Source organism: Spodoptera frugiperda, chromosome 9 (genome assembly GCF_023101765.2).
Source record: "Spodoptera frugiperda isolate SF20-4 chromosome 9, AGI-APGP_CSIRO_Sfru_2.0, whole genome shotgun sequence".
NCBI lineage: Eukaryota > Metazoa > Arthropoda > Insecta > Lepidoptera > Noctuidae > Spodoptera > Spodoptera frugiperda.
This window is the reverse complement of record NC_064220.1, coordinates 4666332-4684867: the sequence shown is the minus strand read 5'-3', so window position 1 is coordinate 4684867 and position 18536 is coordinate 4666332. Positions and strand designations below refer to the sequence as shown.

The window sequence follows — 18536 nt, the reverse complement described above, 5'->3', positions numbered from 1 at the left end:
TTTTATATCTTAAGAAAACTGCTGAGTATAAAATTATAAACGATTTTGTAAGCCTAGCTTGCGCTTACGTAACTAGTAGGTGCTAAGTTAGTAGTAAAATGTTCCCTAGAGTAATTGACTTTGAAATATTTGTTGTTTGGGAGCGCTCTTTAGAAGCTGTGCTGCTGACGGGAACTGAATACGAGGATTCCTAAAACGGATTAATAGCTACGTTTTCGTAGAAAAGTAAAGCTTAGTTGGGATATCAAGTTCTTACATTAGAATACAAATAGTACTTACACACGAAGATCCATAGCCTACATTCATAAGAATATTTTTAGTAGATTTGAGTGCAGGGGAGATGTACCGCCTAACGCACTGAGAAGCACTGAAATGTTGTCTTCTGATGAAGCAGTGTTGTGCTTGAATACCCAGTCGCTTTGACAAAAATTGCAGTTTTGTTTTTGTTACAAGTTTTTTTGGACTTATATTTTCGTTTAGCTGTGTCGTTGCGTTAAGCTGAGAAGTATCATTGAAGGAAGGTATAAAATTTTATATTTTGTTTCTTTTTTTAAATCGTATACAATTTTTGTGCAACCGACTGGTTTGTTTTTTTTATTGGATTAGGATCGTAGTAGAGACATTCGGATATTTTTACTGTAGTGTTGTTTTTAGTTACTTGTAATGTTATTTAACTGAACTATTATTACTGTTATTTTACTAGGAATGTGTAAACATGATTTTGTTTAAAACTGTTGATCCCAATTCAAACTGTGTGTAAAAACATGATCTACTAAGTATTTAGGGTTACGCTATTTCTCAATTTGCCATTGACAGAGAACAATTAAATCAACACGAATATTTAATTATTTTTATTTCAAAAATAATAAATATTCCGTTTAACCCTTCGTATGTTTAGAACGTGGATCCACGCGAGACACAATGTGTTTTCTATTGTTGTCTTATATACGGGCACACGAAAGGTTAAGCCGTTAATTTCAAATTTTGACAGGACGCCATATTGGAAACAGTGAATTAGTGTAACCCTTTAGTGATGTTGTGATACTTAAACACTATAAAAGCGAATACTTACGATACTCATGCCATTTGTTCCCTACACCAACTGTTTTTGGTCAAAATGCACACACGGGGCCACACAGGATCTACCACCGGACATTTGTGCTAAAGAATCTATGTGGTTTTTCGAAGCTCACACCATCAAACTATGAGGTTCCTTTTTATGTAGACAAGCCATGATACTGAGACAGTTTGTCGGCTAAAATAAGTCCTAATGTCCATTTGCTTTCAAAACGTTTGAATTTGTTAAGTTTTGATTTACTTCTTGTAAAGAATATTGCAAAAATCTCTCTAATTTTATCCTGAGTACGTGTCAAAGTGGTGGTTGCTAATCATGCTTTTATTGCAGGAACATCATCATCATAGTTCAAGGTGTAAAGCTTCAGGTACTGTGTCAGTGAATTGAAGTTAAAAAGTTATTTAAAATTGTGCCTCTTGTAATCAATGTGTGGAAGACCTAAGATTTAAGGTATATTCTATTCATACTTATTTTTATTTAAACAACTGTACTAACTGTAATTCGGATACCTCTAGAATTAGCTATTGCGTGAATTTCTTTGGTATATTGTTACAAGATTGCATTTAAAGTGTACTTAATATTGCGTGGAATTTAAAGTGGAACTATCGTCAAAATATTTACAACTACTGATAAATTGGAGAATGTTATCCTAAATCGTGTGGCACTTTCGGAATGTACGTCATAAGCAGATAAGATTCATTAGCACAAACATGCAACTCCGCAGATCAAACTACAAAGCTCTACTTTGGAAAAAAAACGAAAATAAAAATAAAACACACATCAAAACTGCAATGAACTGGTATTATTATAAAAAAGCAATTACAACAAAAATAATTCAAAACAAAACGATGTACATTAATTTAAAGAACAATTGTTTATACAAATAATTAAAAAAATATAATAATTATAACAACAAACATCGACAAAATATATTTAAAGACAAAACAGGTTTCAATTCAGTCCTCGAGCTTTAGAAATGCAATTTTTAAGAATGAAAATGTTTTTCGTAAAGAAAATACATTTCGTTTTTTTCACTAACATTATTATGCAAAAACACAAAATCAATAATTGAATGGGAATTAAGTTTGTAATAATAATTATAATTGAAACTTAAATTACCATTTTCAGGTTAAAAAAATAAAAGAGTAACTATCGGTCGACAAAAAAACTAAAAAATAAAATCAGGGGTTACACTGTTTTACTAGGCGTAATAGTGAAGTTGTCATAATTTGCAAATCTTATTCATTAAAATTTCGATACACTATACTATACTTAATATAAATATAATACGATGAAATGATCTCAATTAAGTAGAAGCGTATATTGTTACCAAAAACGGATTTCTTTTATGATAATTACAACGAAAATGCACACAGAGCCAGTCTGGTGTTCTAAAAATTTTCTGGAATAATTTTCATAAAGAAATCCAGACATTAAAGTCTAAAATAACGGTCCTCCCAGTCTCTTGCGTGACCACAGTATATTCCGACGAATTAGTAAAAAATCATTAAAGTATAAACTTGATGGGAGTTGTCAATTTGTCAGAATAAACTGAGGTTCTGCAGATTAACGGTCAAATGTCGACTTACAATCAATGCTCAGTTACCAGTGGATTAGATGAAATACATCGATCCCCCCGTCTTAGGATATAGGAACAGAGCAGTCTATATAATAAAATCATTGGTGAATAATCACTGAAATTTGGACACCAAGACGTGGGACGTGGTTTCATCTAATCCAGTGTTCATTAACTATTTGATCGAAGATGCGTCTAGGCAACGATAGCGCGTGCACGGTGGTAGGCAAATTACAGAAAACAATGCGAAAGGAAATCAGTTGTTCTCGAAACGTTCAACTTTTAGTGCAAGTATGGTAATCCTATCCAAGTTAGCAGATCCCACACTAGTATTGTTGCCGTTGAACACTCAGTCGTATGTTTCCATTAAACATTTGGCAGTTTGCTTGGTTCATTACTATTTTATATTGAGCAGTCATTCATTAAAATTATATCGTATATAGATTGCCAAAACTTACAACAATAAGGTAGTTTATCGGTGGTAAATAAATATTATTATAACTTTAAATTACATATTAAATAAAAACTTGTAAATTTCCCAGTATAACAATTACGATAACTTGCACTACAAGTATTAAGATGAAACAATCATAAGTAATTCGATCAGATACCCTTACGATTAGATTTATATGAAAGTATGGTACATATTTACAAACAATACTAAATATCACTTATTAAATCACAACATGATCTTATGGCACACGATATACAGGTCGCCACGGTGCGCACGCGACGCTAGCCGACGCATCTTCAAACACATTTAATTTATTTAAGAAATATCACCAAAATGGAAACGCGTAACCTAATACTAGCAGATCTTCAGGATACCGACCCATAGCCGGATCAGATCTCCCTATTGTCATAGATTCAGCGAGAAAAAAAATACTAAAAACCATTATTTACTAAAAACCAAAAAAAGTTCTAATGAAAAAAAAAATCAAACTAAAATAATTCTGCTAACACACTCAAACACACGGTAATGAAGTAAAAAATAATAATAATAATAGCGCAATATTCATAAAATACAAAAGAAAAGTATACGTTACACATGCACCGTAATACTAAACACTACAAAAATAAAGTTGTTTCCATATAAAAAAATATATCTTACCAGAATAACAAATTGTATAATTATTTTGTATACCGAGCTGTTTATAATACTCCCAGTAAGTAGACGCTTGCGCGCCATTTTAAATCTGCTAAAAATCTCAAAAAATTAAAAAAAAGATGCTAGCGAAACGACCATTTCCTAAGTGCTCTACTAGTTACTACCGTGTCCAATGCTTATAACATACAATCAATGCAAAAAACGAACAGTATCAAACAAATGTCAGTAAAACAACATCAGAAGACTTAAGTCCGTGGGCTCTCAGCGACTAGGCGGTATCGATAACATGCTGAAGTACTGCCCTCCGAAATAGGACGAGAGAAAACTTACAATCTTTTACTATCTAAAAATGCTTTATAAATTCTCAACTGAGGGCATCACTAGTTTCGAATGCATAAGTTTTGGAACGAATTGAGGACTATAAAACATTCTTATCGCCACTTTGTGATGTTACTATTACGTATAAAAGAAATAGTATAATATATTCAATAGAGGTTCATAGTCATTGCTTTACTTAATGTCCAAATGCCGCGCCGCAGTCAACTTTGTCATTGATAAAACCCCTAACATCATTATTTCCCTAAAATTTTGTAACTACGTTTAGTGGGGTAGTAACCAAAGATTGTCCATTTCAGCTCAATCAATTTAACACTTACCTAATTAATAATGTAACAACTCCTTACTTAGTTTTTTTTTAATAATCCATAGTTTCCATCGACACAGAATAAGTGCTAATTAAAAACAGGAAGTGCTATTGTGCCGTAGAAATAATCTTAAAACTAACAACAATACCGCTCGATGCTCTCTTATTTAAGATAAAATCACACGCTTAACGCCTAACAATTTGTTAAGTAATAATAGTTAAAATATTGGTCCAACAAATGGGCTAAATAATACAAATGCCCTTAATATTCATCCCTAATTTAACGATGTGGGATATGAAAAAATATTATTCAATAGATCAAAAAATGATAAGGATTCGAGAACACCGTTCGCGCGAAATTTCGAATCGTTCCAACGGAATTTAATCTCTAACCATCAATCAATAGGTACTCGAATAACAATGTCAATACTATAACTAATCTCATTACAGTTTCGTTTAGAAATAATTCATAAAGAGATCTCATGCCGAATAATGTAGAGGATACCCATCGTAAGCCGGTATGATCACATCGAGACAGCCACAGGGTTGCACCACTTGCACACTTTTACCAAGTTCCGTTCACTTATCATCACTTGAACTACAAAAATTGACACGCGTCGCCAAAACAGTAAGTCCATATTTCGATTAATAATATTTACGTCGTCGCAGGGTGTCGATTTTTGGTCTATAGTTCATCGGTCATTCGGATCTCCTGTGATTGGGGCGTGCTACTCACATGCCTATTGGCGGCACTTGCACGTAGCGATAGATGTAGAGCCTGTAGTCCTTGCTTGCAAGAACCACTGAACCGTCGTCCATAAGCGCCACGTCGAAGCATTGAGCGTGCTTCACTTTGCTCTCCAGTGCAGATACGAGTTGTCCGTCTTGCGTGAATATGGTCAGATTGAAGTTGTTATGGTTATCGGCAATCAGTATCTCACCGGCTGCGTTGATGCCGACACCAATTGGGTAGTTGGTGACGCCTTCACCACCGATCTGACGCAAGTAAATACCTTCATAGTTGAACACCTTGACGCAGTGCGCGCGATTGTCACTGATAAAGATCTCCTGCTTGTCGTTCACTACGACTCCGTTGGGGAACTCCAGGTGTTTTGAGCAACCGAACTTTTGCAGCACGTTGCCGATCTGATCAAAGATTATGACACGCATTACTTTGCATTCGACTACGACAATGCGGCCCTTGTTGTCAACAGTAACGCCACGAGGATGTTGAAGGATGTTAGCGCCGAATTTACGTACGAATTGGCCGTATTGGTTGTAAATTTGAATCTGGTGTGTTGGTGATCTTTCTGTCACAATAATATCACCAGATGTGCGCACTACGGCTACTCTATTTGGGTACAGTAGTTGACCGTCACGTTTGCCACATTCACCAAATTGGAACTTGAAGCGGCCTTCTTTGTCAAATATCTGGATGCGGTGGTTATTAGTGTCAGCGACTATAATATCGTTTTGAGCATTCACAGCTACTCCACTTGGCTCCGTGAATTGACCTTCCATTACGCCAAATTCTCCGAATTTGCAATGATAGATCATCTTTTGTCGCTTAATTTGAGATTTCGGCGGGAATATGGCAGTTGAGATTAGTTTGCTTGTCAAGTCTAAAATAGGGTCGTTGTGTGTGGCCGATGTAAGCGAGTAGGGGTCAGTCGTCGTCGGCGGAAACAGTGAATCACAACCTCCGTTCGACCATTTCTCATAAGGATTGATGCCGTTCAAGTTAATGTCAATAGCAGACGAGAAGGGACCCAGACTGTTGACGCTATTGAATCGTTTCGAGATAATGTTTGATTCAAAGGGTGACGTGGACTGGCTGGTGGGTCCTAAGAGCCCATTGGTATAAGGACGGTCCAGTACGCCGTTCAAACCTGTTGGTAGGTGGATTCCACCGTTCAGACTACCAGAACTTCCATTTACGCTGCTGCTACTAGATGATGATCCACCATTCAAGAGATTACCGTTAGTAGGGCGGGCAATAGGTGGCTGTTTAGTGGGCCCAACATTCGCTTCTGAGCTAGAGCGCACATATCCAAACGTGTTTCTTACGCCAACTTGGATAGCTTGGTAGTTAGAGACAAATTCAAGCTCGCAAGCTGTCTGTACTGACTGTTCTGGGTTCGAACTCAATAAAGTTTGCAATTTTGTGTCTAATAATTTCCTGAACATTAGTATTTCCGCAATATTGGCGCATTTTGTCAATCGATCGACAAAGTCGCACGTTTGGTAAATCTTATCAACAGTCTCTTGAGCTTTTTGGCCGACTACAGTGAGGGCAATTTGTTTTGTGGAAAATACACTTTCGAGCTCTTTGAGCAATTCTTGCTTACGTTCCTCGAGCATAGAACGGTAGAATTGGAACGTATCGTTTATTTCATTTTGAGCTTTGTGGTACTGGACTTGTAATTTGCCTGCAGCGTGTTCAACCGTTTTAATAACGTGTCTTATTTCAGTGGCTCGTGTCTTAGCTTCATTAACCGCAGTCTGCATCAACTCCAATTGCTTTGGGCCAGCGTCGGATAAGTGCTCACAGTCGTGCAGAGCAGCCGGGTGTTCAATTATCGTGCACTCTTTACAAACCGGCACTGAGCAGGTGCGGCAGAAGTATTTAAGGATATCATTTTTATGTCTTGGGCAAAATGCGGTTTTGTCACCGCTCGCGATGATTGTAGATCCCAGTAGGCCCTTGTCATCTTTCAGGTCCGTGAATGATAGAACACGGTGGCCCTCAAAGCAATGCATGAATTGGTGCGCCATAACGCAGTTCGGGCACAGGAAGTTTACGCAGTCGACGCAACGTGCTACGGCGTCAGATTCCTTGGATTTGCAGCCGGTGCAGCGGGCTGAAGGGGAGCTGGTTTGACGGGCAGTGGGCAGGAGGTCGGCGTCCTGCTCGACGGCGGCGGCTATCACAAGGTTTGTGAGAAGCCCGGGAACGCCGGCAGTTGGTAGTTGGCTGTCTACGCGGCAAGTGACGCAGGTCACTTTGTCAGGGTGCGTTTGTTCCCTCTCCAGGCAAGCCCGGCAGAAGGTGTGGAAGCAATTGAGTACTTTGGGGTCGACAAATGTTTCTCGGCAGATTGCGCAAGTGGTGTCGAGACCGTCGAATTCACGGAGGTCGCATACGGCGGAGTCACTCGCTGGGGGCGAGGATCCACTGAGAGTCAGGGGCGATAAGGAGCCACGCTCCAGCGAACCTATTGAGTTGGCACCGGGCAGCGACTCAAGGGACGGGGTGCGTGAGGCCATCTTCAGGAAACCGGCATCCCTGAAACAAGAAAAATCATACATTAAAATTGAGTTTAAACAATTAAGTTAAGAGTACGTATAAACTAACCATGACCTACACCAACAGCGATATCTGTTACTAAGTTTAATAAATAATTTTCAAACATCCTTTTATGACACTCGATTTCGAAATACTCTTATGAATAGTAGTATTACGTAAATGCATTTGCCGTCGGAGCCGTGACCTTAGATACAGGGGAAGCCGATGCTATAAACTTGATAAATAGAGAAGCTTTAAGCAATATTTTCTGGGAATTTACGAGCCGCCGAGCGATACACCGGAAGGAGCCGTGTGGAGTAGCGAAAACATCAATAACGGTGTCGAAAATGCAGGGAGCCAGGAATGTTTACATCTGATGCACTTCCCAAGGGCGGGGTTACCATGGCAACGTGTAGGGTGACGACGGTAAGGGGATCCGTTCTCAAATTAGAGGGTGGAATATTTCGACTCCCTCTTTTTACCTTAGGGGAGATGTTTGAGGTGAATGGCCCTGGCAGCGAGTTGGTTTAACGGCTCTAATGTCTATTTTTAGAGTTGCAATTCAGTTGCAAATTTAAATTGTAATGACGCTAATCCGGCTTGCGGTGCGAAACTTTATGAAATATGACCTTTGTAGTGACTTTAATTAAAGTTCCTTGGCGATAAAAAATACTTTATTAAGTACAATCTCATTTACAGCTACAAAATTTGAAAGTATTTAATTTTTTTTTTTATTATTTATCCACATCAATATTTCACTTCGAACAAGAACACTACTTACTAACTAAAAAGTAAATATCAGTAAGAGCAGTTGATCACACACAAGTATATGTGATACCTACACATGTGGTGGTGCATCAAAGATTCAGCACACGTAGACCGTTTACAATACATCACGGGAAGCCGACCTGTCTAATTCCTGATATGTCGTACCAGGCTTGGTCCACTATAATAGGGATACCAGCTCGGACGAGCAATTTGGGACGTACGTGTAACTTCGATGTAGATTTGACTAAGTATGTATAAAAACGTATTATGAGTAATGTTCTAGAACACTACGACATTGAACTGGTCGTTTTGTATCACCTATTTAAAACCACAAATTTTTTTACACGTTCATTTGATAGTTTTACTAAAAGCAATAGTAGTAGTGTGATCCTAAAAGCAATAGAGAAACGAAGTCATTTTAACGTGTGCCTAATGATGTAACATTTCCGTCCATACGATGTCCATCTCCTGAATATCTGGACAATCTAACGTACAGGTATTTGCGTGATAGATGGAAACGGCCGCAATACATTACGGGAGCAGTTTAGTCCCGAGTGACGGGCGGCTCGATTGCATTGCCGATGCTGCATACAAAATGGCCGAACAGGGACCAATGAAGACAGCGGCGAATTTGTGCCGGTTTTGGCGACAAATTAGGTACGTTCCGTACTTTGGTATGTAATGTGATTGGTTGGAATTGAGTTTGGAAGTGTACAGACATTTAGAGGCATCGATTAGTTAGATTGCATTGCAGTACTTCAATAGCAGTTTATGATTCTTTCTCTCTCATGTCTTATATTTCTCCAATCCAGTTTTATTTCGGCTTCTTATGCTTTATTGGACCCAAAACAGTTTCAATTTCGAAACTAGGTTCACTTTTATGACTCCAATAAGTCTTTCTAGAAGAATAATAGTACCAATTTCTTCGGCCATATTGACCAATAAAGGGAAATTACGTAGAAGCCATTTAGATTACTTCCATTAAATTGAGACCTTGGTCTAAATAAACTGCAATATTTAGGGTAGTAATTCATATTTAGGTTTTATTGTTTGGAAGGAGAATTAGTTAGAGCAGGTATATTACATAATCTATGTTCATAAAATAAAGATAGTTGCTTTCACAACACAATTCATAAGATCACAACATCACTGGCCAGCAAAAGCTTACGACAAAACTACATACGAAAATGTTGAGAAATTATTCTCATACAAAGGTAAAGAACCCCTTTTCCTTGTGAATCTGAGGAGGTCGCAGTTATTGTTCAGAGGATTATAACAGACGAACGGAGACGGTAGCATTCACCTGAAATCACCTGTACACATACACAATGTTCCTCGAAAAATCATCCTTCGTATGTTCCAATCCGATTTATACGTTCACAATAGTTTAAAAAAGCGTAACGGGATATTCTTTTAATAAAACTTTTTGTTATATGATATTCATTTCTGTTGTAGTATTGTGGATTTTTGTGGAGATGTAAATTGTACAGTACATTTTTTGCCGTATAAGTATTGAAATGAAAAGTAATATTCATGCATAATATTCCAAAGTTATTCAGCAAAATGTACATAATAATTTAGTCTTAATGCAAACTGCATCTAATTTCAATATCGCAGCAGTCTACCGCAGCCGTTGGCTACAGTGCAGCTTAGTCAGCATGTTGTGACGTGTTGCCGTGCAAGCGTATTGCGGTGTGCATCACTCGTAATTATTGCATCGATATCCAAGTCAGCGGTTTTGGGACAAGTTGTAGTAATTAACGTACAAAGGTGGTGTATAATTTAATTGGACTAATGACAGGTTGGGCACAAATATATGTAGTTATGTAATGCGGTAATTATTGGTAGTATTGCCATGTGATGTTTGATTGTGATTATTAGGATTCATTAGTACATTGTAATGGAAACGTTGATGATTTGGTGGAGTTAATTAGGTTTGGTACTGAGGTTTGCTTTTGCAAAGTATAATAAAGTACAGCAGTCTCTTTTTGACTAACTGGGGAAATGAGCAGGTTGTTCACCTGATAGTAAGCGATCAGCGCCGCCCATGGACACCCGCAACACCAGAAGAGTCACAGGTGCGTTGTCGGCCTTTTAAGAAGGAATACGCTCTTTTCGGTTCGGAAATACCGCCGACGACAGCTCATTCTACAGTTTTGCTGTTATTATAAATTTTGTTAATTTTCTGGGCTTTTCAAACTTGGCAATAGTGTAATAATTTCAAGACAAAACTTCAGTAACGTTATCTAAAGCCACGAAATAATATCATCTACAAATCTTCCAAACAATGTGCCGCAATGTACACAAGTTGCCGAGATAAGAGTGTTTCTATTACAGCCAACCCTTGCCTCCTGTATCTATGAAATAAGTTCGCACCTTCATAAATATCGAATTTGTTGAACTCAATTTGAAGTTAAGATTTGTATCAGAATACTGTATGCTCGGCACAATAGTTGAAAATTGTGTAGCCTGTGGAGCTCTGTGGCTTCTTTCACTTAGGTCTAGAAAAGCTGGAAAGGTTATATTGTGTTGCAGGTAAATGTGAGGGTTGAATGGGAAAGCCTTTGTGTGTTTTCCTTCTTTCAAATAATATTGTTGGTGCAGCAAAGGGCTCTCGTTTCTGCAGTGTGAAAAGTAGTGCGGAGATACTTTGCTTGCATGATTCTGTTTGTGTTTTTAATACTTTATATGGGAAAGGAAATATATTATACATTTAGATAGCGCATAGATAAAGTTTCTTATATTCTCTTGGTCTCTATATACTACTGTTTATAGGATTAATAAGATACCGCGGAAACTATGACATGAGACAAGGCACATAACAAAACTACTTTTTACTTATATCCCGAAAAATGTAAAAAAAAACTGCACAATATATTCTGGTCAGTTTTTATCTAACCACAGGCTCAACAGCGGTTCTTTTTATCGAAATTTTAAGAAGGGTTAATGCTATAAATTACTTGTGGTTAAGAAAGGCCACTGACACTTCCAGCTGCAACCCATCTTCACGAGCCCATTGCCACTCGGTCCGCCATTAATTGCGATTGGGCCGAAGCAGATTACTGAGCCCCAAAAGGCTTCTCGAACTATCGTAAATCACAATTTGTTCGATACAAAAATGGACTTAAACACCCAGTCTGTAGGGTAGGTATTCGTGTGTGATGTACAGTGACAATTGAAATGTTAAGGCGGGTCTAGTTGGACGGTGGAAGCAAGGTGAAGCAGACTATTATTTTAGGGTAACATGTACTAATTTGGGGCCATTGTTAAGAAATACGTAGGCGATAGTGAGAGGTCGTAGGATTATATTTATTAACATTGTTCGGTAAATGTATTGCGCCTATCACTATTGTAGCATACATAGCAATAACTACAGTTTGTTGCTCACTAGATGGCGCTAAAGAAGCGCAAAGTCCTACCGATGTTCCAGGAATCGTCTGACATTGACTTTAAATTAGATAAACAATATTGTTTGTGGTAATATTTATTTATAAATAGCTTCTGCCAGCGGCTTCGTCCGTGTTTCCATGAGATAAAAAGTCATTGTGTATACGAAATTTCAATAAAATCCATTCAGTAGTTTTAGAGTGATTGACGGACAAACATCTAAACAAACAAATAAACTTTCACATTTATAATATTTGCGTGAAATATGATAATCTAGAGAAATCCAAAATTAATATGCAAAACACGTAGAGAACAGAGATTATGATAACTAATCAAACTTTTATTACTTACTGAGATTACTTGGAACAGATTGGTGAAAATCATTTCGTTGGCCCTTTCAAGAGTAAAGTTTTTGATATCAGATTCAGACTAGCTGAATTAATTTAAGTAAGTTTTAGTTTTGGTAATTATATTGTGCACATATTGGCTTACATTGTGCCATTAATGTTGTGTATTGTATAACTAGTTTTGATTAAAGTTAGTTAGTTATAAATGTCGTGGTGGCCCGGAGGTTTAGAGCTCGCTTCTCATGCATGAGGGTGCGGGTTTGAAACCAACCAACGGCGAAGTACCAATGTGAGTTTTTATGTAATGTATGTTTTTCTCAGCTAAATGTATTGTAGAATAGTCACCTGACCTGTGTTTACTAAAATTTTAATGTAAAAGTATATATAAGTGCCCGTAGTATTCAGGTTAATTATGTTTCATGTTAACACGACTCAAAGCAAGCCAAAATTTAAAATGGACGTACCTATGTACGGACTACGGGGTATTACAACGAAAACATACCTAATTAACCCTTCGCTGCTACCTTCAAACCCAAAATTACCATTCTGCGTAGACAAATTTAGTGTGGTGTACCCAGAATAGACCACATTTATCCCCTACCCAGGACTGCCCAGGAGTAGGTATGGAAAAAAAGATACGAGTTTCTTTACCCGCCGCGAGTTATGTGGGTTTATTTTATTAATGGAGCGCACCACGCTGTCGGGAACGCCATCTTTCTTTATTGCTTCACCTTTTGTTGCGGGAACGCGGTTTATTTTTTAAAATTTATAAGCTGAAAGGCGATGGAGTTAAAATATAAATAAAAATATAACTACTCCATTTATCGCACACAAATTGGATTTTGCTACTTTGAAAAACGAACACGAATTTCCAATGTGAATTTCTATTAGAACTTTTGACGTGACACAATTGTGCGCTTATTAAAAACTGCGGAACTATTATCAGTTTTCACTATGAATTTTAAAAAGCAAGCCATTATCATCCACTCGATACGATCAAACGGGCGTTAAAAATAGTTCGTCAGTTCCCAGGGCTGCTACACGCGCATTATTCAAAACACCCTGCTGCTTGTAAAAGTTAAAATTCATGAGGACCGTGCAGGGACAGTGAGCATATATTTCATGGAAGGCGACAGCCCTACTTTTATGATATCACGTACTACGTTAATGTAGCGGGTAAAGTTTTTTATGTTAATAAGAAGCGTGGATTTTATCAAAAAAGTTACGATTGGATTATTTTGTGAATTATAACCGAAATAATGTCTTATCGCGAGATATTGCTGTTCGTATGTTTGTACAAAACTCTTTGCTATTCCGATGCGAAATAAGGGAATGACTCAACATGTACTAAGATTGCACACCGCAAGTGATGGCCGCTGTGCCGAGCTAGCTTGTGCAAAAATTAAGCAATATAAGTTCAACTTTCACATCAGCCAGCGAGGTTATTTACATAGCTCTTACCCATCCCAGCTTTTAATATCTTCAAAAATGTTCCACGACACAATATTTGAAGAAAACTTCTATTCATAAGTCGGCCATAATTTTGGTGTAGACTGAAAATGTTTTGGAAGCGCTGCCTAATCTTTAATATTGAATGGCGACACATAAAACTTGTTCAATATACCCTAGAGAAATGCAAATCCCTTGTCCTTTGTAAATAAATAATGTATGAAGCTTCGAAGCACGTCGAAAGATAAAAGTGACACCGATGTTTATTATTTACGGGAGCAATCAAGTTGCTTCGTAAAAGTGACGAACCGTGTGGATGCTAAGAACTAGTGCTGGGAAACAGTTGTAAAAACTATCGAGTTTTTATCGAGTGTGTTAAAGGGAGAGATGACTTTGTATGACAGTTTTGACAGTCGTAACGTAAAGTTTACGGGTTCAAATAGAATTTAAGTAACACGACATTGACGCCTTAATGTGCAGTGAAGGAAATGTTACTGCCAAAAAAGATTACAACTTCTACTGCCATTTTTTACGATGACAGGTTATTTATACATTTCATTTGAGTTTCTATGTATATAGGAACTTTCGAATGTTTTCATCTTAATCTTATTTCGAAATTTTCTATCTCAAATTCAAAAGAGAATCATCAATGCTAACCATGGTCATGGTAACAGGAATCAGTGAGAACAGGGCAATCCCTTGTCAATCAATGGTCATGCCGTGAAACCGCGGGCAAACATACATTAGGGAAGGGTGACAGTGTAACACGGAGCGATTTAAGCAATTTAATCGTTACAAAATGTTCTGTACCCTTAGTACGAGTTTGTTTTACGTTTAAAGTAATTGAAATGAGAGCGCGTTCGAACTCATACTAAGGGTACTACCGACTTTAAAATTAAACTTTTGAGGGATCGCTGGTTAGGTTTATGCTCTTGTAGTGAATTTGATATAACTTTTCACTAACACACCTAATATATTCTGTTTCTCCTTTCTATATAGCATATTCAATCTCGCTTCTATTTATTGACAAGCGCTGCTAAAGACGTATATTTAGTACCCGACCTACGCAACTGTCATGTTATTCAGTAATCCGTCACCTACACGTATGTACGGAACGAAACGGGACGCGTAATGCTAATGCCGGCAATCTAACCACTCGGCGCGAATCCCCACATTCCCACTTTAGGCCCTATGTTCGCTATTACGAATAAATTTTCGATTAGATTTCGCGAATTTGAATAATTCCAGCTCGAGTTATTCGGAGTTTATTGACGGCTTTTTATGTTGGATGGCATATTTTTTTTTACAAATTTCGCGAGTTTTGTGTCATTTTCCCATGCTTTTTTGCACGACGATGCGACGTTTCTGTTGTGCATGTAAATGGAATTGCTTATGAATATTTTTACGCTTACAACACAACCATAACAAAACAAAAACAAAACTGGAATTCACTTGAAAAACCACTAGCATCGTACCATTTTCTATAATCATATTCTTGTTTTGTTTTTATCAAGATACCAGACTACATAGTTGTTTTAACACAACAGTTAATTTATCGGACAAAAATATCACAATTACTCCCAAGAATGGAAACAAAGCACCTAGTTAATAAGATAATTACAAGACACTAGCGCGCTAAGTGAATAACATAGTACACAAATTAATTAGCAACCTGTCTTCCACACATCCGATAGAGCTGTGAAATATGTCATAACATATCCGAATATCTGAATTTCATCGATATCACGGTTCACATCTCTATTCCGTGATGTGACACGTGATGACGACGAATTCTAGTGTAATATTAATTATGAATTGAATACAATCTTCGCGACTAAGACGATTACATCGTCTTGATAGCGTCACACGCCATCCCAAATTGGCGCCATTAAAATTCAACGGAGATCTAAAATACGAAATTGTTGGTAATGAATCTAAACGCTCCTTCTAAATTGAATTTGAAGTACATTGTAATGACTTGTCTCTGTCTCTTTCTCACTTGCTAATAAATATCGGATTCAAGGGATGATTTCTACCTATATTATTCCTTATGTTGAAGGGAGATCAGGTATAATATACGGATTAGAATAAAGGCTTGTACATACAAAGGACGTTTTTTCTACAAGAACACTCGTGAGGCACTTTAAAATTACCCACGTGAATAAATCGAGGGAAGCTCTACCAGTTTTGAGTTACAACGGAGCTCTAATTCATAAGCAGACTGCGCAACGCAGACGTTTCGAAGTCAACTGACATACTTGAGTGTTTACTCAATTTAAGGACTTTTTTGATTCGACATCATGATGTTGTACGCTTAGTTCTCTTCGTGAGTTTTTCGAAATACTTTAATAAGCAATTTATATTGACGAAAATGTATAACAACTCGCGATGCAAGTTCATAAAGATCTATTTCAGTACCGTAACGTAAACAGATTTTAACCTCAATGTAGGCACAAAAGTGTTTTGTCTATAACTAATGCCACTAGTAAATTTCGCTACACTTGTTTATTCAAACTAAAATCATAGTTACCCATTAATTGATAGTTTTAATTGAAAACAAATAAAGCAAAGATATAAAGCTTTATAAATCTCGTGAGAATTTAACAGATTGTTAGAGTAGATGAGTACGTTTGTACGTAGTATTATAATAATGTGTTCTTCTTAGAAAACGAATTTGATAACTTAAAGACAACAAACAAGAGGCTATAGTCATCAGATATTACAAAAATATTATAGATGTGAATGTTTGTACGTTTGTTTGTTTAGATGTTTTTCCGTCAATGACGCTGAAACTACTAAACGGATTTTGATAAAATTCTTAACAGGGTATTATAGGCATTTACCTACATTACAAAATGCTTAAGACACTATTTCACACGGGACGGGCGAAATCGCACGCAGAAGCTAGATAATAATATAAGAGAAACACAAAAGGTTTACTTTGTATGAATTGAGGTTTAAATATCTTTGTATCACTATTCAGATTCAGAATATACAAACAATCTCTAATTGGTTAATTGCAAATATTTGTCTCTCCTCCGTCACTCCAGACGTTTATATTTTACCCTTTATAGTTACAGAACACTAATGGCTGACTATACAAAAATAAACAATTGACAATATATCTCGCAATTTAAATTTAGTAACGTTTATTTAAATAAATGTTTGGTAAACAAACTTGCCGTAGAACAAATTAGTTACTAACTAAAAATAACGGTTTAAACACGCAAATACCTATATAGAGAAAAGCTCTACTAGTTTCGAGTTACAGGGGGACTCTTCCTCATGTGCAGCGTGCGCGGACGTGACGACGTCACGCGTTAATTTAGTATTATAAAAATTAAGTATGTTAAAAATTTATGAATCGTTAAAATAATTATTTATTTATTTATGTCTATAACTTACAGCAAGTAGGTCTGCAGTAAACATATCACGATCGTAGTTCAGCAGATTATTGATTCGATAACTTACCTGAAAAAAAAAGAAAATACAAATTTAGTATAACTTAATATGTATAACAAAAGCACTAAAAATAATGTTATTATTAAGAGCTTTATGACATTTTATGACCATCTATTAAAATACAATGTGTTTAGGAACAATATAAAAAGTTCCTTATTAAGTAGGTAACTGAAAGTACCTATACCTACACATTATTTTTTTATGAGACGCTCGTTAGAAAATTTATATTGTAATTATATTTTTGTACATAGAAAAAACTTGAGAAGTGTTAAAAGTATTGTGTGCCGAAAGAAATCTGTTGAAGGTAAATCCTCCGCTAAGCGTCTATCACCAGTATCCGACGTGGCGGTTAAGTCAGAAAAACATTATTCAGATAGTCCGAAGACATTTAGAAATCTTTAATTATAAAAATACCAACTAACTTAAATAACGTATGAGAAATAATAAGTACAGAAATAATTATTTGGTGGTGTGGTAAATTTAAATTCCGTCTGTGTTCCGAATAAATTATCGCGTAATTAAGCTAAATAGTCTAATTAGAGCTCTTTTTTCAAATCTGCCCTGAAATACACGATTATATTTTGATTTTAACGCAATATAAATTCAAGCAATGAATGTTTATTTAAGGTTCAGTTTTATATATAGTACAGTAAAGTCAGTTATTCACGATTCAAAGTCTAATTTTGATCCCAGAAACTGTTTTAGGTAACAATAACGAATAACATTTTGGCAATGCAATATTTTACATACCTACAAAATATCATTTAAAACCACACATAGATATTTATGAATGTCTAATATCAATAGTAATCAATTGCATGACCACGACAAGTCCCGTCATCACTCACAATAATGCAATGATCATAAATTAAATGTTAATGATGGCTCAATCAACCTCCAGTTAAGTAATGACTGCGAGTTACCGTGTTGCGAATAACATATCTACATATACACACATATATCACACATACATACAACAGACATATGTGTATTTATATCTCCACATCAGGATGAAGTACCAGGAAAGCAGGACCTTTGAGAAAATCAATATGCCTCGCGTGTGAATGTGTCTACGATGTTTTATTTTTTGTGATGATAGAATGTCAGCAATGTACATATACCGACGAAAGAAATGCCAGATGTTTATTACCTCCTTGTAAAGTATGCGCGCCTGGTACTTTAAGATCCAATATGTCAAGAGATAATTGTTTTTTGTCTGTTTACACTGCGCTCGACTGCAATAATTCATTTTATTTTGTCCAAAGCTAGGAATTTAACGTTGCATGTTCAGCAAGTTTGCAGTTCTAAAACAATGATGTACTATCTATCATACAGCGGCATTACCCACCGTATTAATACCAAACTTGGCTCAAGATCAGATTTGGTATGAAACGTAACTTTCATTGCTCCAGGAGGACTCGTAAACACAACGTTA

The 18536-nt window shown here is 36.6% G+C and overlaps 1 protein-coding gene across 1 annotated transcript; it reads right to left on the bottom strand.

Annotated features, from left to right (window-relative positions):
• Positions 1–1857: 1857 nt before the first annotated feature.
• On the bottom strand, positions 1858–17107 carry LOC126910597 (brain tumor protein). Its single transcript, XM_035587287.2, has 2 exons — positions 17045–17107; positions 1858–7688 (listed from the first exon to the last, which is right to left on the bottom strand). The coding sequence occupies exon 2, from the start codon at positions 7667–7669 to the stop codon at positions 5135–5137; it is 2535 nt and encodes an 844-aa protein (XP_035443180.1). The 5' UTR covers positions 7670–7688; positions 17045–17107; the 3' UTR covers positions 1858–5134.
• Between the last annotated feature and the right edge of the window lie 1429 nt (positions 17108–18536).